The sequence below is a fragment of the Venturia canescens genome, chromosome 2, assembly GCF_019457755.1.
Source record: "Venturia canescens isolate UGA chromosome 2, ASM1945775v1, whole genome shotgun sequence".
NCBI classification, from domain to species: domain Eukaryota; kingdom Metazoa; phylum Arthropoda; class Insecta; order Hymenoptera; family Ichneumonidae; genus Venturia; species Venturia canescens.
The window spans coordinates 34,505,215-34,528,457 of NC_057422.1; the positions used below are offsets into that span (position 1 = coordinate 34,505,215).

Here is a 23,243-nt window from a genome sequence, read left to right on the forward strand (position 1 = left end):
ACGGGCAGCGGCATGGATTCTGAGGGCCGCAACTTGTGCACGGAGACGAGGAGGACGAGACGAAACAACGACACGAACAAGACGTTACTTAACTTACCGAGACGAAACAGGACGGACAGCGTATCTAGCGGGAGCAGCGCGGCAAGCTATGCTTCCGCCGTAGAGAACGCGCTACTGACGACGAAACAAACAGCCACAACGACAAGCAACAAACGAGACTTGACAGAACTGCTTCGGCTTATCCACGAGACGGCGACGAAAATGGCCGAAGCAGCAAACGTTCAGAAAAACATGAACATGACTGTCAAGACGGGAATCAAGACGATCCTCGAGACCGCGGACATTGCACTGCACATGCAGTCCGAAACGGCCTCCAAGGGACGTCTTGTAGACACTAACAAGACAGTGACGGGTACAAACAACAGCGAAGAGACGCCACGCACGAAACGGAAACGTTCGTCGAACGGATCCACGCCGGAGTCCTCCCAAAAGAGGCCTCCGACGATGGGACCGCCCACAGACTGGCAGACCGTTACGAAGAAAAACAAGGACAAAACAAAAAAGAAAACGGACGCAAAGACCCGAGCTGACCGGAGCGGACCGGCCCCCCGGAAAAGGGGACTGGCTGTTCTGTTCAAACCGGGCACGAACACGACGTACTCCGACATAGTACGCAAGATACGGACGACGATCGACCCGAAGGAGAGTCACGTGCAGGTGACGACCCTGAGGAAGACGAAGAATGGATTGTGCCTGCTGAAACTTCAAGTTGACGCAGACAAGCCTGACGGACGCGACGAATTTGGACGACAAATTCAAGACGCGATCGGGGAAGCGGGCAATGTCAGGGCTATGACCTCCAAGGTTCAACTGGAGATCATGGACCTGGACTGTGTGGCGACCCCGGACGACGTGACGGACGCGCTCAGACGAGAGACCGGACGAGACGCGGACTTTCGGGTCCACATTTTCGGTCCGAACCGCGCTGAGCAGTACATGGCGGTCTGCGAACTCGATTCGCGGGAAGCCGATGCGCTGCTTCGGCGCGGCCGGATCGGAATTGGCTGGGTACATTGCCGCGTTCGGAAACGACTGACGGTGACGAAATGTTACAGGTGCCTGGGCTTCGGCCACGTTAAGGCCGAATGCAAAGGCAAAGACAGGACGAAATGCTGCCGCAAGTGCGGTGCATCCGGACACCTCGCGACGGACTGCAAGAACAAACCGGTCTGTCCACTGTGCTCCGAGGCCGGGCACAGGGACGTGGCGCACCTCGCCGGAACCGGCAGGTGTGCCGTGTTTCGGGCCGCGCTGGAGGAGTGCAGGAAGCAGGCCGGAAGACGGACAGAGTGATTCAGGGAAACCTGAACCGAAGTAGGACCGCAGACATGCTCCTACCACAGATAGCAGACGAACACGACGCGGACATCCTGATCCTGTGTGAACCATACAGGAGAAGGACGACTCAGACGCACATTACGAACGAGACAGAGACCACAGCTATCTGGGTAAGGGGTGCCACCCAATCCCGAGTCTCTAACCGCGGTGTCGGGGACGATTACGTCTGGGCTAAAGTCGGCGCTGTCACTTACGTCAGCGTCTACTTGACACCCAACTGCACCGCGGCCGAGTTCGAGAGGAAGGTGGCACTACTAGAAGACGGTATCAGGGACCTGCCTGGGGACGTCGTCGTTGCGGGGGACCTCAACGCGAGGGCGATCGAGTGGGGAATGACGGAAACGAACAGACGTGGACGACTGCTGCTGGAGATGGCCGCAAGGCTGGACCTAGCAGTGGTCAATACGGGACATACGCCAACGTACAGACGACCAGGATTTGGAGACTCCATCCCGGACGTGACGCTGACGTCGGACGGTATCCTGTCACGGCTGAGGGGGTGGCAGGTGATCGAGGACTATACAGCCAGCGATCACCAGTACATCACCTTCGAAGTGGCAGGACGGACAGAAACGAGACGAACGAGAGCCCACCAGCCCCCGCGGTGGAACCTTGACAGACTGGACGGACGAAAATTTTCTGAGGAGTTGATGGCAGCACCAGCTCCGATGACGAAAATTCCCCCCGAGCTAACTGGCCGGCAAAGGGTGGAGAGACTGACAGACGAGACGGCCAAACTAATAGGCGGCTTGTGCAACAGCACAATGCCGAAACGACGACAGACACAGAAAAGACGACCACAATACTGGTGGACGGACGAGATCGCCGAATTGCGCAGGATTTGCCTGGCAAATCGGCGACGAGTGACGAGGGCTGGGGGCGGACCCGAAAGGGAAAACCTCCAGGCCATATACAAAACAGCACGGAAGACGCTGACGAAGGCAATACGGGACAGCAAGACGCGATGCTGGAGGAAGCTCTGTGAGGAGGTGAACGAGGATCCCTGGGGAACCGGTTACAAGATTGTTACCGGCAAACTAGGGGCCCGAGTTCCACCAGAACTCAAAGACGCCGAAACAGCAGGACGGATTGTTGACGGATTGTTTCCGACGCACCCGATACGGACGAACGCGACGGACGACGCTGACGTGCCGGCGCCCCCCGTCTTTGTCGCTGAGGAGCTCACCAGAGCAACGAAGGCGATGAAGAGTGGTAAGGCGCCGGGACCAGACGGAGTACCGGCTGAGATCCTCCGGCTCGTGGCTCGCCTACGGCCGGAGATACTTCTCGACCTGTACAACACGTGCTTGACGACAGGAACGTTCAGCGGTCGGTGGAAAGAGGCGAGGCTCGTCCTTATCCCGAAAGGTAGGGGCGACCCTAACACGCCCTCGGCCTACCGACCGTTGAGTTTACTTGACACGACAGGTAAACTCTACGAACAACTACTGAGACCGAGACTGACGGACGCCATGCAGGCCGGAGGGGGTCTCTCCGACCTGCAGTTCGGTTTCAGGAGAGGTCGATCGACGATTGGAGCAATCCAAAAGGTGGTTGACTCTTTCCTGGAACTGGACAGACACTGCCACGCAGCCCGACCTATCGTGCTGCTGGCGACACTGGACATCAGGAATGCTTTCAACTCGGCCAGGTGGGTGGATATCTTGGAGGCGCTGAAAAGCAACTTCGGAATCCCACCTTACTTGGCCCGGGTTGTGGAGGATTACCTGAAAAACAGACGTATAACGTACGAGACGATAGAAGGACAGGTAACGAGACAGGTCACCGCTGGGGTTGCCCAGGGGTCGATACTGGGACCTGACTTCTGGAATGGCTTATACGACAGCTTGCTTCGGCTGGAGATGCCGCTCGGAGTGATCCTCGTCGCCTACGCTGATGACGTAGCGGCGGTGATTACAGAGCGCTCTCCGGAACTAGCACAGCTGAAGTTGAACCAGACCATGAGACGAGTTGGACGTTGGATGACAGACCACGGACTGCAACTCGCAACGGAGAAGACGGAACTGACGCTCCTTACGAGAAGACGCATACAGACGATACTGCCCATGAGAGTGGGGGCACACGAGACGGAGACCAAGAGGGAAGTCAAGTACCTTGGGGTAACCCTTGATACGAAGATGACCTTCTGGCCTCACATACGGAAGACGGCCCAGAGGGCGGCAGAGAGGATAGCATCCTTGAGCCGCCTGATGGCCAACACGACGGGACCGAGACCGGGGAAACGGCGACTGTTAATGGCGACAGCTCACTCGATCCTCCTGTACGGTGCGGAGATCTGGGCAGACTCCCTGCAGACAAAGAAGTACTGCAAGACGATGACGATGGTACAGCGACAAGGAGCGCTGCGAATCGCTTGCTCCTACCGGACAGTCTCTGCACAAGCTGTTCTGGTGGTGGCGGGCGTAATTCCCGTGGATCTCCTTGCGTTTGAGCGTAAGAGGATCTAAGGGAGCAGCGCAGACATAGGACGGAAGAACGCGGCAATTGCCGAGCGCGAAAGGACGATAGACACATGGCAAGGACGGTGGACAAACGGAAACGATGGTAACTGGACGAGACGACTTATACGGGACCTGAGACCGTGGCTCGGAAGGAAGTTCGGGGACGTGAATTTTTACGTTACCCAGCTCTTGACGGGGCACGGTTACTTCCGACGGTACCTCCACAGAATGAACAGAGTACGGACACCAGACTGTAAGTACTGTGGACATGAACGAGACGACGCGGAACACACGTTTTTCGTGTGTGACCGCTGGACGAGACAGAGACAAGAACTGGAAATAACAGTTGGCAGTATTACCCCGGAGAATATCGTCGGGGTAATGCTGCACGAACCCGACTGGTGGTGCTTAGTCGCCACCTACACGGAAACGATACTGCGACGCAAGAACGCGGACGGCTGCTTGACGGATGACTGAGCAGACGGAGTGACGCGACGTGATAACGGTGGGACAGAACGGACGAACGAACACAGACAGAACCCCCAGTCAGAAGTAATATCAACATAGTCCCTGGCTGGGGGGAAGGACAACAAGGAGGTGGCGGTTTTAGTGGGTAGGCCTATTTTTTTGGGAGTCCCACATACCCATGTAGTCCGTAAGACTACATGGAATCCGTAAAAAGGATTTCCGCAACTCCTTGGTAAAAAAAAAAAAAAAAAAAAAAAATTATTGAAACTATTAGAAATTTGATTCGACCAATAACATTATCCGTTCGATTATTAAGTTTAAATTTATTAAGTGAAAATGCTAATTCTTCATTATATATTATTACATTACTTGTTATTTTAATTCAATTAATTTTATTAATTTTAGAATTTAGAGTTTCAATTATTCAATCTTATGTTTTTACTATTTTAAGAACTTTATATACAAAGGAAACTAATTATGTTAAATAAAATTTTTAATTAAAAAATTCATAATCATCTATTCCATATAGTAACTTTAAGACCATGACCTTTATTAACATCATTTAATTTATTAACATTATTAATTGGAATAATTAAATGATTTTATGAATTTAATAATAATTTATTAATAATAAGATTATTAATATTATTATTATCACTTTTTCAATGATGACGGGACATTATTCGAGAAATAATTATCATTCAAATGAATCGTCGAAAAGTCTGTAAAGTTTAATGATTCGAGCCCTATGTACCAATGTACCCTATGTACCGAATTTGGGGTTGTGACAATTAGCCGGGCCAAGGCGGGCCGGTGACGTGCTCGTCTTTCGGTACGCCTGAGTGGTCATTCCGCGAAAGATAGGGAGCATCGAGGCAGAAGGGCGTGGTTAGTTACGCCTTACACAGCACCTGTAGTTAGTCGGGAGTTGCCCCCGCCTATGAGTATTGCTCTCCCTTTCACATAAGGAGCGACGAGATTGCGTTAAGATGGACGGGACACACACAGAATGACGAGGATGTATGTACAAGTTCGGACATCGGGCCACCGCCATCGCGCTCTACGCTTATCGGCCACTCCCAATTACCTTCGGACTATCATACATTTCGCGAGCGCGAATTCGCTCTCGGCGCTCTTAGCCCCGCCTCCAGAGAGACCAATACCCACCTTTCTCACGCACTCCCTAGAGAGATCGGCAAATAATTTTTAATTAATTTAGACAACTAAAAGTCTTTGCAATAAAGGCGAAATTGTTTGTATAGGTTTTCGTGATGCAGAGAAACGCGGGACCATCGATGTAATAATTTATTGAATTTCAAATTCCGGATTAATTTTAGTATTTAAATTAATTATAATATTAATATATAATGAATTAAAAATTATTTTTAAAAATAAATTTAATTATTTAAATTCTATTTTCTTTGTTTCTTTATTTATAAATATTTTATTTAATAATTTTATAGGAAACATTTAATTGTTTCAATTAGATATTCTTTACCATTATGATTAACTTTAATAATATTTTTATGAAAAAAAAAATAGAAATTTAGCTTCTGCTCATATAACTCCTCAAGGCACACCAATTATTTTAATACCATTTATAGTAATTATTGAAACTATTAGAAATTTAATTCGACCAATAACATTATCCGTTCGATTAACCGCAAATATAATTGCAGGTCATTTATTATTAACTTTATTAAGTGAAAATGCTAATTCTTCATTATATATTATTACATTTTTTTTTTTTTTTTTACTAAGGAGTTGCGGAAATCCTTTTTACGGATTCCATGTAGTCTTACGGACTACATGGGTATGTGGGACTCCCAAAAAAATAGGCCTACCCACTAAAACCGCCACCTCCTTGTTGTCCTTCCCCCCAGCCAGGGACTATGTTGATATTACTTCTGACTGGGGGTTCTGTCTGTGTTCGTTCGTCCGTTCTGTCCCACCGTTATCGTCACGTCGCGTCACTCCGTCTGCTCAGTCATCCGTCAAGCAGCCGTCCGCGTTCTTACGTCGCAGTATCGTTTCCGTGTAGGTGGCGACTAAGCACCACCACTCAGGTTCGTGCAGCATTACCCCGACGATATTCTCCGGAGTAATACTGCCAACCGTTATTTCCAGTTCTTGTCTCTGTCTCGTCCAGCGGTCACACACGAAAAATGTGTGTTCCGCGTCGTCTCGTTCATGTCCACAGTACTTACAGTCAGGTGTTCGTACTCTGTTCATTCTGTGGAGGTACCGTCGGAAGTAACCATGCCCCGTCAAGAGCTGGGTAACGTAAAAATTCACGTCCCCGAACTTCCTTCCGAGCCACGGCCTCAGGTCCCGTATAAGTCGTCTCGTCCAGTTGCCATCGTTTCCGTTTGTCCACCGTCCTTGCCAAGTGTCTATCGTCCTTTCGCGCTCGGCAATTGCCGCGTTCTTCCGTCCTATGTCCGCGCTGCTCCCGTAGACCCTCCTACGCTCAAACGCAAGGAGATCCACGGGAATTACGCCCGCCACCACCAGAACAGCTTGTGCAGAGACTGTCCGGTAGGAGCAAGCGATTCGCAGCGCTCCTTGTCGCTGTACCATCGTCATCGTCTTGCAGTACTTCTTTGTCTGCAGGGAGTCTGCCCAGATCTCCGCACCGTACAGGAGGATCGAGTGAGCTGTCGCCATTAACAGTCGCCGTTTCCCCGGTCTCGGTCCCGTCGTGTTGGCCATCAGGCGGCTCAAGGATGCTATCCTCTCTGCCGCCCTCTGGGCCGTCTTCCGTATGTGAGGCCAGAAGGTCATCTTCGTATCAAGGGTTACCCCAAGGTACTTGACTTCCCCCTTGGTCTCCGTCTCGTGTGCCCCCACTCTCATGGGCAGTATCGTCTGTATGCGTCTTCTCGTAAGGAGCGTCAGTTCCGTCTTCTCCGTTGCGAGTTGCAGTCCGTGGTCTGTCATCCAACGTCCAACTCGTCTCATGGTCTGGTTCAACTTCAGCTGTGCTAGTTCCGGAGAGCGCTCTGTAATCACCGCCGCTACGTCATCAGCGTAGGCGACGAGGATCACTCCGAGCGGCATCTCCAGCCGAAGCAAGCTGTCGTATAAGCCATTCCAGAAGTCAGGTCCCAGTATCGACCCCTGGGCAACCCCAGCAGTGACCTGTCTCGTTACCTGTCCTTCTATCGTCTCGTACGTTATACGTCTGTTTTTCAGGTAATCCTCCACAACCCGAGCCAAATAAGGTGGGATCCCGAAGTTGCTTTTCAGCGCCTCCAAGATATCCACCCACCTGGCCGAGTTGAAAGCATTCCTGATGTCCAGTGTCGCCAGCAGCACGATAGGTCGGGCTGCGTGGCAGTGTCTGTCCAGTTCCAGGAAAGAGTCAACCACCTTTTGGATTGCTCCAATCGTCGATCGACCCCTCCTGAATCCGAACTGCAGGTCGGAGAGACCCCCTCCGGCCTGCATCGCGTCCGTCAGTCTCGGTCTCAGTAATTGTTCGTAGAGTTTACCTGTCGTGTCAAGTAAACTCAACGGTCGGTAGGCCGAGGGCGTGTTAGGGTCGCCCTTACCTTTCGGGATAAGGACGAGCCTCGCCTCTTTCCACCGACCGCTGAACGTTCCTGTCGTCAAGCACGTGTTGTACAGGTCGAGAAGTATCTCCGGCCGTAGGCGAGCCACGAGCCGGAGGATCTCAGCCGGTACTCCGTCTGGTCCCGGCGCCTTACCACTCTTCATCGCCTTCGTTGCTCTGGTGAGCTCCTCAGCGACAAAGACGGGGGGCGCCGGCACGTCAGCGTCGTTCGTCACGTTCGTCCGTATCGGGTGCGTCGGAAACAATCCGTCAACAATCCGTCCTGCTGTTTCGGCGTCTTTGAGTTCTGGTGGAACTCGGGCCCCTAGTTTGCCGGTCACAATCTTGTAACCGGTTCCCCAGGGATCCTCGTTCACCTCCTCACAGAGCTTCCTCCAGCATCGCGTCTTGCTGTCCCGTATTGCCTTCGTCAGCGTCTTCCGTGCTGTTTTGTATATGGTGTAACGCAATTTTCCCCGCGAGGGTACGATTGGTCCCTTCTCGGCTCACCCGTCTCGTCGGCTCGCACGACTCTCCGGCCACGAGAGTGGATTGGGCGCCAGGTACGAAGTACCGTCGATTACTCGACTTTAATTTTTTTCACTCTCTACGATGGTAACGCCAACAGATCACGATACTCAGAGTGCGCGAGAGACACGAGTGACCGAGGACGGTCCGGCTACTCAGCTCAAACTGAGATACAGAAGGTAGAGGGGGGGATCCTTGGGGAAAAGTAGCAATCAGGGACGCAAAATAACATAATCGACACAAGATAGTAATTTGGCAAAATATTCACAATTTATTCAACTCCGTGACGACGCGTAAAGGTACAAGAAAGACATTAATGGGGATCGACGCAAACAATCGAGAACAAAATAATACGATACGAGACTCGGTGAATTTTTAAGGATCGGCCACGATTTCAAACGATATAATACAAGTGACGGGTAGAATCTGGATAATGAAAATAATGGAACTGATCTGTCGCTTCGCATATTCGCACGCCTCACATTCGTTATTCGACACCCACGAATTGAGTGTCTCAGGTAAACGCAGGTAACACGTAACCAGCCGCGAGGGCCGTAGGTAAAGCGCAGGTAAAGTTCATCAGCCGCGAAGGCTGGAGGTACGATTAATCAGCCACGAGGGCTGTAGGTAAAAGGTAACCGGTAACAAGTACCGTAGGTAATGCGCAGGTAAAGTTCATCAGCCGCGAGGGCTGGAGGTACGATTAATCAGTCGCGAGGACCGTAGGTAAAACTAATCAGTCGCGAGGACTGTCGGTAAAACTAATCAGTCGCGAAGACTGTAGGTAAAACTAATCAGTCGCGAAGACTGTAGGTAAAACGCAGGTAAAGTACTAGTGTGAGAAAATGCGGGCGACAAGGTAACGAAAGAATGATAAAGAATTTAAGTAACAGTTAACATAATAAAAGAATAAGGTGTCGGAAAGCGGCAATACGCTGCACGCCGGTTCAACTACGAGAGAATAATAATACGCGATACAGAAGAAAGGAACGAAATATAATAATAAACGAAGACGCTACTAACCGCCGTATAATCCGTAGCGCGACAACAAGTGCGAGAGAGAAAGCACGAAAACATCGCGCGACCGGGCGCGCTCGCTAGAGCCCTCGGCGCGTGCAAGGAGAGAGAGACAGAGATACTCGAAAGATATTGCGCGTTATATTCAGCGCTTTTACACAACGAAAACTCAAAGGATATAATTCTAATGACGACAATTTTTATGAAATGATTGAACCAACTTAAGGGAATCGATTTGTCTAGTTGAGCGTTACATCCTCAAAATTCGAGACCCGGGAAGTATCGGCCGCAATCTCGCACGATACTTCGACTCGTAAGTCTCTCGAAACGCCATATAAATCTGAACTAAAACCCGGAACTAGATTCCGAAAAAGAAAACATGAAAAAGCTCAACAAGACAAACGATTCGGGGAGATAAAGAACGGACTTACCGAGGGATCCAACTCGCCGCACAAAGGAAAGGCTTGGTGATGTTCGCCGGAACGCAGACTCGTCAGTACGGTGCTCGGAATTAGACTAATTGTGCGTGCGAGCGGTCCTCGGTGTTCGGCGCTCTCCCCACCACTCGGACCCAGCACCGCAGCGCTCACACGCCGGGCGCGAACTAGCGTTCGGCCTCCCGGCTCGCGCATTCGCGGTAAATTCGAAAGGGGAAGCGCGCACGGAAATGACTTACTGCACCGCTTCGATTCTATGCTTAATTGCATGATGTTCCTTGCTGCTCTCGCCTCTTCCGCCCACGTGAAACGCTCCTCCCGACTAAATGGCTGTGATCCGAGTGCCTTTCCTCTTGGGGATCCGGCGGGCATCTCTGAAAAGGCAGAGGGGAGGCCTCCCTCATGACTCCAGACGTGATGAAGTCACGGTGGGCCCACGACGATAAGCCACCAGGCAATTGCAGCACCTCTCCTTCAGGAAACTCCCCCGAACCCCACCGACCGAGGCGCCGTATTGCACGGACCGTGGCACCCGAATTCACAGCTGTGCGGACGGTGCAACTCTCGGTTGCTACGGCGGGAGAGGCACGGGCGGCGTTCAACGGATGGCCTATGCCAGCGTGTCCTCTCAGCCGTCCGCAGGTCGAGAGTGATGTTCGAAGCTCGAAGACGATGTGAGAAGAGTGCTCCCCGCGGGCGAGATCGGTCTGAACAGCGAGGTAGTGCGGGTGGTATAAATTAGCGATGCGCTCGGTCCATCGTGGCGGAGGCGGCGCCTAACCTCGGAAACTACAGTAGATTTCTGAAATATTGGAATCAAGGTAACACGCGAAGACTGAACTCTTTCTCTCTCTTCCCGACACGGGCCGGGAATAGGTAAAACCAAAGGTAATTGTCGCGCAACGGATAATAGGCGCGAATTCTTAAAATAAATCTTAACATTACGTAGCGGTGAGTCTCGTTCCGAACAGCGCCCGACGAGTCGCAGTGGCGTCAAAATGGGCCGCAAACCCGGTCCACTGGTCGACACGGTTCGCACGAGTGGCGGGGCAAAATGTCACGTCACAAACCTCCACCCCAGAATTTGCTTGTCTCGGTGATGGGTGACACTCGACGATGTCGGCGATGGGTGGTGGGTGATGTTGTGCTTCCTTCGGGTGACTTCTCTCGGTGCCCACTCGCACGAACGTGTCTCCCGGCTTCCCGAATGGGCCAAGTGCGTTCGATCTGAAACAAAGTTGGGTCCCTCGGCTCGTTCTCCTTGGAGCCCAGATTTCAACCGTCCTCCACGCCTTACGCGTGCTCCATCTCCACCTTAATTTGGTTCAATACGACAAAGAAAAAGAAGGAACTCAATGCGTTCTCGGACTCCAGCAGAAGGCTGAGCCCCCAAGAACAAAACGGAACATAAGTCCACAGAGGCTCTACTAAAATCTCAACTCCACTTAGCTTGGCTCGAAGCAAACTCCACTCCGAATATCGCGGAACTGCTCCGCGAGAACAGACACTGACGTGCATGAGGGGAACCACACAATAACAACACTAACTCTAGAATTTAGCGAGATCTTTAATGTTTCAGTCTCAATGTAACAAAAGGAATACACTACCCGGCAATCCAAGCCGGTCTTCTTAAAGCTATGGCCCCTTTGGGGCTGTATTTAATAGGAAGTAAGGGGTCGTGGGAGGTAAACGGCGGTAAGGCACTTTTGGCAGGTAAAATTATCGCGACGCGAAGAGCGCCGGTGGTCAAGGTAAACAAACTGAAGGAAACGACAAGGTGACTAGTTCGAGCTAGGTTTGCTCAGCTTATCACACCGCAAAAACGTCGCCAGAGAAGGCGAAAAAAAATTAAAACAAACAAAAACACCAATACAAAATTAGATCTGCCTGCCAAAAAAAAACAAATTAGGGATGCAGTGCTCAACGGGGATTGACCCAAGATAATTAACTAAGTAAAGTCGCGTGGACGGCTCGGGGAGGGGAACGATGTACGGACGGGACGGCCTAAGTCTCCGCCTCTTTAACCGGGAGCGTCTTAGGTGGAGCGGGAAATCATAGCGGTAGGAGATCGTCGGGGTCAAAGGGTGGATAACCGAGGTAGATGGTGGTGGGCCGACGGGGTACGCGCGAAGAGGGGGCGCGGCTTGCCCTTCTTATCGGCGATTCCATTTCCACGGCTCCTCTTTCTCGTACTCGCTACCGTGTTTTGGGCAGGTCCGAACCGTAACATCGAGTATCCCACACCGATAACAAAACTGTCGCGGGGGTTGGGTGCATTCCTGCCGCCGGTGAGAAGTACTCCCGCAGTTGAAGCACCGGCGGTACCTAGCGCTGGAGCCGGTATCGGTGGGTTGATTCGGCGTGGCCCGTGGCGTCGTCCTTGGGGCGGCCGCCGCGGTGGTAACGGGGCGCGGTGGGGCCTCGTTCGCTCCGATCCTCTCGTTCGGCCTAGCTGGCTGGTCCGAAGCGCGGGGTCTAGTCCCGCGGGGTTCAGATCGCTCCGGCGCGGGTGTCCTCGAGGACGGGCCCGGGTGTTGGGGTGTCGACTCACCGAACTGACCGCGTGTGAGGTCCGAGGGCAGTAGCCCCGTGTCGGCCCCCTGTGAGGTGGCGAGGCGTCCCAAGGCTTCTCCGAGGTTGTCTACGGGTAGCGTTTGACTCCCCGTGTCCCTGGTAGTCGGCGGGTCCGTTTGGTGGCCGGCTGCGTTGGTGGACAGCGAGCTTGTCTGACTCTCGGCTTCGCTGGTGATCGGCCTATGCGTCTGGGAGGCTGCTTCTCGGGTGGGTGGGAAGTCCCTGATGGTAGCGGATGAGCCCATCGACCGCGGGTGTCGTAATCCTTCCGCAATCGGGCAGAAACCGTTTGTCCGATGCGTCAACCCTCGGGTCAGGCCAACGAGGGCGTCTAGAAAGCCGGGGCGCACGAATTCACCGGCTGCCAGGAGAGGCGCATACGGGCGGACGGCATCGAACACGGGATTGGGGTCCACGTCCAACGGTGGCTGTTGATCCAGGGCCTCCAATAATTCCTCAAGTATGGCCATCGGTGAGGGCGCGCGCGGTGGCGGTGGTTGAGCGTGCCGTGGAGGGGTTGGCATGTCGGATGGTGGCCGGTTTCGCCTTGGATCCCCAGGAGACGGGTCTCGCGAGGGTGAGTACCGAGTCTCGGGTGGAACTCTTCGGGGGGAACGAGGTGAACGATCCCGCTGGTTGCTCGATGTCGGGCTGGACGATCGGGGGGCGGCCGTAGACGGTCGGCTGCGTGAGGGAGGTGGCTGTTGTTCGTCGGTGTCTCGTAACAATTCTTCTTCCGTGTCGCTCCCTAGATCCAGTACTGGCTGCGAGAGGGACGAATCCTCACCGTCCTCCTCTGATGAGGAAGAAATTTCCATTGTGAAGATGGTGGGGGGAGGAGAGGGTCTCATTTCCAGTTCGAGGAGTACGTACCGAGGGTCGTTGGTTTTATGCGATCGAGAGGCCGATGTCTCGAGTTCTGCGAACTGGTCGTCGTTGCGCGCCGATACGTAGGGGTATCGGGGCCGGGAAGTGTAAGGTAGTAGCTGGACCAGCGCGAGGTAAAGGTGGCGGTGGCAGGTAATGGGGTGCTGATCAACAATAGCGCCGAGGTATCAAGCAGGCAAGGTAAGAGGTAACAGCGGCAGGTACTCAGGTAAGAAGCGTTGGAGGTACATGCGAAACTGTGGAACGTAAAGCACACCAGGAAGAACAGTTAGGCACAGAGCACACAAGCGGGCAGGGTGGCGACAAAGGTAGGCTCGGGAGTGCGAAGAAGGAAGTGAAGTGAGGACGCAAAAGGTTGGGGTGTGTCAATGCTAGTGAGACGCTGGCTCGGTCAATTCACGTAGGGCTTTTTGACCATGACTATGGGGCTAGACCAATCACTGACGGACGGTTCTATAATTTCGTCCGCGAGCATCTCTCGAACTGCCTCGTGAATCGCCTTCTCGATGGCTGGTGAGACGGCGTAAGTAGTATGTGGGCCACTATGGCGACCCCCACTCCCATCCCCACTCCTACCCCCACTCCTCGGCCTCCCCTGCCAGCTCGATTTTTTCGAGTGGTGGGGGGAGGTGATGGAGGTGGGGGTGGGTGTGGAGGTGGGGTGTGTGGAGCCGTCATAGCAGCCCGCATGATTTTTTTATCATTTTATTGCTTTTACATACAATTTGAAGATACATGAAATGTTTATAAATTATAAGTATGATTATGAATATGTATTAAGAATATTGGTAACAATATGATTAAAATGGTTGGTCATGAGATCGTCAATTAAAGACGCTTTAGATGTAGCAGACAGACCGCAATTAGCATCTGACATTGCTAATTTCTGGCTGATTTTTTCCCGTATTGTTAAACGCCTTCTCTTAATTTTCCGTCGTAAACGCTGCTTAGAGATTTTTGGGATTTCCATCGCAATAGTTTTAATCAATGTGTCCCGACATGTTTTAACATCATTTCCGATGCCCATAAGCCATGATCTGTGCGTGTTAATACTATGACTTACTGCTCGTAAACTAGAGAACTCGACCTCCGTAAGCTGGACTTGAAACAGGTTGTTACGCCATACAGTTTCTACGTCATGATTTGTTTCGTTTTGAATAATAATTACGGGTTGGTTAGCATGTTCCTCAAACTTCAATAAATAACGAACACCTTTCATGACGGTGTGCTGTGACGGTGTAGATGATCTTTTTTCTAATTGAAAACCTGCATGGTCCTCTTCGTCCTCAGACCATTCTTCTTTTTTTCCGTTATGTAGCGACGATAGAACGCAGCTACTGTAGGCCGGTAATACTGTTTTTCTATTTTTTCTAAAAAACCGAGAAATAATCATAAAGTGCTCTTCAAAATCAACCCACGCAGCAGGACCCAGCACAATCCAGCCACTGTTGTCACAAGTAATATGTATTACTATTTTCGGATCACTATTGTTATGAGCGTCCAAGCCAACCCATACACATTTCGACGCCTCCGTATTTAAGGGGTATAATGCTGATAATAATGACAGCCTCGGTTTCAAACCTAATGACCGTAATCTCTTCTTCTTCTTTTCATTTATCTTCTCGTTCAGATCCATGATATTTCTCGTAATAACAACGGTCAAAGTCAATTCTGGGCCGGCTTGAACTCGATACTATGGTATGGACCACCGTGATAGCGTATAAGCAAAGCACCGTCACGCGCACATTTCACCATTTGTTTGAAAAACTCTTCGTCTTCATCAAATGCTTTTGTAAAACGAGCTGGTAAATAACATGTGAATTCGTTTTTCACATCGATCATATAATTTACACCATGCGCTGTATTAACTCGTCGAATATCCGAAAGGCGGTAGTCTTGATCGGTAGACAGTGCAGATAATTTTTTCACGTCCAAGGAGGCACGAATGAGACTGATTTTGTTGATGCGTGAAAAGTCCATCGCTGATTTTTAAGCTTGTTAGTTCACGTGATAAAAAATTTAATTCCGCTCTGTGCCGTATGATATTTTTGATATGGGCGATATCTTTTATGAGGCGATTCACACGTAATTTCAGCTCGCGTCGTTTTTTATGCATACGATCTGAATAGACTATTTTTCCGGTTTTTTGGTCCGGTGTCTTCGTATCGTACTACGGTACAAGATAGATGCGCTCCTTGCTGCGAATCATTTATATACGGACAGCCCCCCTCTTAAGAGCGAATATTCCTCCACCAACCCACCACAGATAGATCATATTTTTTGCGAAGCATGCAAAATTATGAAATACGAGACACCCACAAAAAGCGCGAGCGTGAACAACAGTTTTGAATGCAGTATACCTTTTTTTCTTCAAACTGATCACGGTTATTAAAACTTCTAATCTTATTAGAAACAGAATCAACCATCGCGCTTTTATCACAGCGGCCAATAAAGTCTTTGTAATAATTATCCACTATTCGGTCATTGCGCGACAAGTCGCTTGAAAATATGCTTCTGAACTTATCAATACCGAACCCAGAACACATATAATGAAGAAACATAATGCAATACTGTCCGCAACATTGTGAATCCGCACTCTGAAGTTGAGAAGTGTTGCATCTGAAGATTCTACAGTTCCTTCGGAGGCTGCTGAGATGCTGCGGGATGATCGGGGGCAATCCGTAGCTATCGAAGAACCAACCGACTCCATCTCGATTGACGTAGAAACCGACCCAGTGGGTACCTGGTTGTTTGTGTCCATCAGTATTAGCCACAAAGGCTGTTGGTTTACCCCACACCTTAGGGATACGGTCAGCAGGGTATACGCCTACTGTATGATCCTTGATGCCTTGAAGAGCGTGTAGAATTTGAAGACTGTTCATAATAATCGACCGTTAATCAAGACCGCTATTTCTCTTCACAGATCACCGCGATGGGCCGCATCGTTCTTTGGTAGTTCTATATTTCCGTAAAGAACCAATACGATCGTTGTGAGATAGCCATGCTTTAATTCTTAAAGCATTGTCGAGAGAGCATGCGTACACGGTATTTTTTTTTTCACGTAGCATCCCATGATGAATACACGTTGTTATAGATTCAGAAAGATTGTGAAATGACGGCTCCTCAAAGTCATTTTCCAGATTTATAATGAAGCACCCTGTGAGCTGTTCTAGATATTTTGATTTGGTTGAGCCTCTAGTGAAGACTCGATCAGCACTCAGCACAGCCTCTTTCAAAATATTGTTTATGTCTTGCAGGCTTGTAGAGCCTTCAGACCACTTAACCCCGTGGTAATACCGTTGTAACCACGAATTTTCTCTTTTCAAATTATTCGGTAGTTCATTATAGTTATGAGGAGGTTTTATTAGCCAGTGGCCCGTGTACGAGCACTGCACAGACGCTATTGCAACTTCTTTTGGTATGAAAGAGCGCTCTTTATCTTTTAAGCCCTGTATATCTACAATGATGTTCATGGTAGCTCTCTTCAGCAGCAACTAACCATTTCACTGTTTAGAGAAGCTCTTTTTTATTCAACCGCTGAAGTCCACAATTACTTGCCGTGACGCATCAATCTCCAACACATTATCATACTCAGCATACACAACGCAGTTAACAGTTGTACTTAACGCTTCCTCAAAACGGACCTCAATTCTGACACTACCATGGCGTACCAGATTCCAGTGGGTGTTACTATTTGCCGAAAAATCGGGTGTAAGATCAAAAGCAAAGAGACAATATCCTAGAGGGTAATTACTACGCGAGACCGTGTTCCCTTGATTTAAAAAATGAATACCTGTACCTGAAAATAAAGTATGATAAGCATCTACGTATAGCCCCGAGGTACCAAAGCGCGGCTGTAGAGGTTTTGACGGTATTTGATTACCGTCCAGATACAGAGAAAGATAATTAATTTTATAATTATCGAAATTGAAGGGGTTCAGCGCTCTATTACCGTTGAAAGCCTTATTATCGACAAACCCTATAATGATTCGCTTAGGTAACTGCCCTAATATGACGTTGTCTAAGGTATCACCATGTACCCCTGCATGCATTGATATAGCTTTAACCTCTACGCGTGTCAGCGGGTACTTTGCGGTTGTTTTGGTCAGAGCCCGAGCGTGAGCTAAAAGAACACCTGGAGCTATTTTTGCCCTTCTTACAAGAAGAGACGCCTCACTAACATGAATATTATAATCAGGTGAGTTTGTCATAAGACAAAAAGCCTCATTTGTGCGTACAAGGCGTAAGCGCATTTCGACGCCGTTTATCAAGTACCTTTCTTGATTGAAGATATCGCAGTGCAGATGGCCAAGAAGGTCAATCTCACCACTACCTGTTAGGATATCTCTACGAGCAGCAAAACCTGTATTAGAAGACCCTAAAGTATCCATTTTACCAGCTGTATCACTATACCATAGAACAGTCGTAAGGTGTGACGATTTTGCACCAACACCATAATTCAATAATGTTTCAATGTATGCTCTGTACGCGTACGCGTTATTTGGAGGCGATACGAGTTTTTGGTTCAAGAAAATATCGACTTGATTAAACAACGAATGCAGTAAATTATTAACAGGGGCTACTTCCGATATTAATTCGGGCTTCGCATTTGTTGAAGTAATTTTAACCTTTAAGCTCAACATAGTATGCGCTAGATCAATGTACTCATCCCCCTGCCCTGGCACTACGAATTCAATAGGTGCATCATCAGTGAGAGATGATATAGGCTTATAGTACACCCACTGTGTTCCTTCTATAGTTGTTTGCGTTGGTGGTAACGTAAACAATTCAAGCTCTGATTTCATACACTCGCATGAATGTGTGTGTAAAAAAGCCATTTTTTCAATGAATAGATCTAAGAGAAAATATCAGACACTGTTCTTGATTTAGTTTTTACCTTCCTCTTTTTTCTTCTTATTGTTTTAAGACTGCCAGAAGATCTTGTCCTTCTAGCCGCTTTTTTTTTCTTTATACAACCGCTTCGCTTTCGTTGGGTAGAACGTGTGTTTCGCTTCTTCTTCTTTTTGCGAGCGATACGTTGCTGTGTACTGTCGTTGAAGGAATGCATCAGTTTACGAATTTTCGAGTCTTTATAACCTGAGCCACGCATCAGTTTATTAATTTTTTCTTCAGCTTTATGTTTTAAATTTTCACCCGATTCACGCAGCCTCGTTTTGAAGGCCTCTCGCGGCCGTACGCCAGTCTCTATATCGTTTATGACGTTGATACCGGACCTTAAAGCTTCTTTACCTACCGTTTGTGCTCCTTGTCTTAAGAGAGGTATGATACGTCGAAAAAGACCCCCTAAGAAACTACCGATCCCATGGCCCCGTTGGTTCGGGGAGCCAATGTATACATGGCTAATCCCGCCATAACCTGTTCTGGAACCGGCACCCGTCTGTGTATCAAAATATAAATCGTAATGATTCATTTTATTAGGTGTTAACCTACACGTTTGAACTGTAGCGTCACCGTCAGCGTTCCTCCCTCGAATGGTATAGGTTCCCCAAACTCGTCTCTTATATCAATATCTATTGTTTGAAAATTCGTACGTAACAAGGGTATGTAACGAGGTGGTGAGAAACTACGGATTTTCATAGAACCGTAGCTATAATTGTTAGAGGCGTCAGATGAAACGACACGTAATAAGGGTGTGTGTACATCTCCTGTAATATATGGTTCACAAATATCTGTATACACAAAGAACATATCAGGAATTCTGTTAGTCAAACTTGCAAGCCTTGGTGCTGTGTATGGTGATTTATGTTGTACCACAAGACCTATTGAATGCGTAAAACCTAAAATTTTGTTTAATATAGGAGAGAAGCGGAAAGAATGCTCTATATTTGTACAATTACGGCAGATGCGTGTTACAGTAATATAACCATTGCGCTCATATCGAAATTGAAGATGACCGGATACACAAGCCATTTCGTTAATCGTATCTAGTAGCGCATCTATGCTACGGTACACACCTGGTGGTACGCATACGTAATCGTCTATGAAATCAACATCAGCTTTCGTACCAGGAGTCACAACGTTTGTTACGATATTGATAAAATTTTCTTCGCCATCTTTCGGTATATGTAAAATAGTCATGGGTATATGTATTTCTGCTAAAGACACAGCCCATTTACCGTGCAAAGACATGCTTTGTGGTAAATTTGTAGTGTAGCGTGTTGTTGTATTTTCAGGGTAGTATTTCATACTGCTATTGCTAGGTAAAACGATATGGAATTCATCCTTCATTATGCCACCTTTTATTATACTTTCGACCTGATTGATGCAGTTACGCGAACTCTTGATAATTCCGGTTCATAAAAAATACCATCAATCTCTTCACCATGAAGATCGTGTAAAATATATACGAAAGGCTGCCGCGTTGTTGATACACGGTGTACTTTGAACAGCTCTTCACTCCAATTACCCTTGTAGCCTTTTGCAAAGGCTGCCTTCGCGCTACTGATACGTACAGTATCACCTACGCTGTATTTAGGAGCCCCTTGACTGCAGTGCTTTTTATACCGATGCATGAGATTCGCACGAGCTCTAGCAGCTGTGTGAAACGTTACAGAAGCTGGTGCCATTTTTATACCACTATGTAACGCATGATTATACGCGTGAATAATATTTTGTAAAACATCAATGTATCGTTTTTCCCTGCTAAAAGTAAAATAGCGCCACATTCTTTCTTTAAGTGTGCGGTTGAAGCGCTCAACGATCGAGGCTTTAATATCAGGGTTCCTCACCGTACGAAACCGAATGTTTTTACGCTTCAAAAGAGTTTGAAATGCATTACCCATAAATTCTTTACCTCTATCCGATTGTAAACAAATTGGTGATCTGCATGTATTACGCTTGTGAAGTACACGGGCAAAAGCTTTTGCTACAGATTCGGTTTTCTTATCGAATAGCGGTTCTACCCAGACGTATTTACTTAAAACATCTATAACCACAAGAAGATACACATAGCCATCGTTGTAATTTTTAATTGAACGAAGATCTACGAGATCCACCTCCCACACATCGTCTACGTTTCGCACATTATAACACCTACGCGGGAAACGATGCCTCACCACTTTATGCTTCGTGTAAGCATCCTGGGTTTCAAGCCAGTGCAACACTTTTTCACGAGGAATTTTTTTCTTCTTTCCTTCCTGTAATAATCTTCTTGCACCTGAAAAGGATGCTTCATGGCTAGTGTTATAGTAAACGCGTTTCAGCATCTTTCAGCTTATAATTTAATTTTTACCCAGTTTATGCGTTTTCTTTTACACTGATAACCAGAACCGTTTTGCGTACTTTGAACTGACCTATTGCTCTCGTTACCGCTGTAAAATTCAGAATGATCTTCTTCCTCTTCAACATCTTCTCTACTACTATCGCGACTCGGTCCTGCTTGTAATGTAGGGCTTCTGAGTGTTGAATTAGCTGTTGACGCTGCCCACAGCTCCTCATTACCAATGAACTCACGCGGCGTTTTTACAGATCTTAAAAACTGCGCAAATGTTTTACGGCCGACAGGTTTAGAGGTTTTTCGTGCTCGCATTGCGTCGTTGATCAGATCAACTATGTTTGAATCCTTCAGAGGTTTACCACGTATAGAAACAACACTCTCAGTATCCCAGGAAAAAAGGGACAAAGGTGTATTGTGCAAGCGACGTAATAAAAGTTTTACTTTGTTACGAAATTTTCGTGGGACACTTTCGATTATAAGAGAGTCGTTCAAGCTTTCCCGGTTCATTTTTTTCTCCATGTTCTCCATGTTCTTGTCATTCTTCTTATCGTTCTGACCCGTTTTTTCTTTCTCTTTTAAATCTGTGATACCCTGCAGAGCTCTCTCACTAGTTGCAAAATGCAGGTAACGTTGTAGCACAGCCAGATAAGCACGCCATTTCTCCCGTGGGTCTTCGTACGATTCGTCTTGTAAAATTTTACTCATCTCAGCATCTAATCTAGCTAATGTTGCTTCAATAGTTTTGCCGATTAGCGAACCATGATGACACTCCTTAGAATCATTTTCATTATTATTAGGAATGAAACGATGCTTGTTATCTTTTTGTAGGGCTAAATGCGATAAGCTCTCTTCGGGAACGAGAATCATTTTTCGAGCATGTTCCATTATCAGCGGTTACCTATGATATTAGACAAAAAACTACCCAATATCGGGGCTAATAAAAGGGGTAAAAAGCCGCCGCTTTGAACGACAATTTTTTTTTTACTTTTCCAACAACCTTTCCGTACAGCTAATTTACGTATTAAAGGTGCGTATCTTCTGAGTTTTTTTCTCTGACTGTTTTTGAGCGGTACATTACCTTTTAGTATATTCAAAGCACACTCACATATACAACGTGTTATACGTGTGTCGGCCTTACGCAAAAGAGCCCGGCGTTGCTCTGTGTTCAAATGCGGCAAAGCATGCAAAATAGTAAAATACTTTTTGCAAAAAGGTGATCCGCGACCCTCCATCACAATCGTATAACTGGTAGCTCGCCTGTTGTGTTACAGGTTTTAATCTTTTTCCGTGGTACGTAAACGTAATGGTATTGATCATCAGGAAAAATATTTGTACGGAACCTGCAGTTTTCAGGTGTTGATTGCTTCAAGTCCAGCAACAGATAACCGTGCGGCTTAGCTGTAGCATCGTAATATACCTCTTGCAAAAAGCGAGGATTTTCAGGACAAACCTGACGAGCCAAATGTTGTATTTGGGCACGATCACGAGGGTTTTTAAAGATAACTATGTAATTAGCATTAAGAGATATATCACGCTGCCCGCGACCCTGATGGAATAAGTTTTGTGTTAAAAAAACAACACTTAAATTTTTATGGTGGCTCCCCTTTGTGAATAGATCAACTACACCGTTATTCGACGCCTCGCGCATTAAATCGTCAATAATTATGAGCTTCGCACGCACATCATTAGCGTAATCTGAAGACTGCGGTAACCCCTCACGAAATTCAATCGTATCATATTCTGTATAAGCCATCTGCCACTCAGAATAATAGAAAATAATTCTTTCGAATGGCACGCTACTCATACGCGTAATAAATTTAAGAAATTTTTTAACGAAATATGTTTTACCGCAGCCTGTAGGTCCAGAGATTACAGATGTCCAGGGGTGTGACCACCGTGTGTCCAACATTATGAATGAGTAAAATGCTGTACGCTTACTTATAAATAAGCGAGGGGGGTTTTTTTATCAGATGGTAATGCAGACGCCTCACAAAGGAATGAATCAAAAACAGAAAAGTAATTATTTTATTTTCTCATTCAGTTTTATTATTTCATAGGCCCCTACGTATAAAAATTACCTACAAACAATAGCCATAAGGAAGCGACCCGTATTCACCATCACGCCGGCGTTTCACGCTCGCTGGTTTACATTTTTTAGTTTCCGTGCGCGTTATCACGTGGTGAAAAGCTGTGCGTCTTATAGCATCATATTGTAATAAAACAGGCTCTTCTCTTTCCCCCACAATAAAAGAACGTATTGATTTATAGTTAATTAGTGCGCTATTACTAAAATTAAGTGTTATACCTTTGACCTTACAAACTTCTGTTTCTGACCCGTTAGGATTGTGAACAACGAAAGCATAAAATTTAGGACCGCCAGAAACGAAACTCTTTATGTAACACCCCTTGCCATAGCAAGTCAACTCATCGGTCAAATCCCCTAACATTTGACCCGTTGGTGGTTCGAATTCGTCAGGACAGTTTTTCGTCACATATATAACCGAATCAGTATCACAGTACAGTGCTCTTTTATCAAGCAACTCAAGATAGCTGTAGAGCTTCAAGCGAGCTTGAGCGGTAGTATAAGCAGCTATCACGCTGCTCGCTATACCCGATGGTTCGATCGTATCATTAGTTTTAACGTGATTAACGTATAATATATCATTATTTACAGGCAG

The 23,243-nt window shown here is 47.8% G+C and overlaps 2 protein-coding genes across 2 annotated transcripts; one reads left to right on the forward strand and one right to left on the reverse strand.

The window, feature by feature from the left end:
- Nucleotides 1-1,388: 1,388 nt before the first annotated feature.
- Nucleotides 1,389-5,531, forward strand: LOC122406357 (uncharacterized). Its single transcript, XM_043411756.1, has 3 exons — nucleotides 1,389-1,875; nucleotides 2,458-3,508; nucleotides 5,297-5,531. The coding sequence occupies exons 1-3, from the start codon at nucleotides 1,389-1,391 to the stop codon at nucleotides 5,529-5,531; spliced, it is 1,773 nt and encodes a 590-aa protein (XP_043267691.1).
- A 6,488-nt stretch (nucleotides 5,532-12,019) lies between these two features.
- On the reverse strand, nucleotides 12,020-13,258 carry LOC122406358 (proteoglycan 4-like). Its single transcript, XM_043411757.1, has one exon. It carries the CDS (start codon nucleotides 13,256-13,258, stop codon nucleotides 12,020-12,022), a length of 1,239 nt encoding a protein of 412 aa, XP_043267692.1.
- Between the last annotated feature and the right edge of the window lie 9,985 nt (nucleotides 13,259-23,243).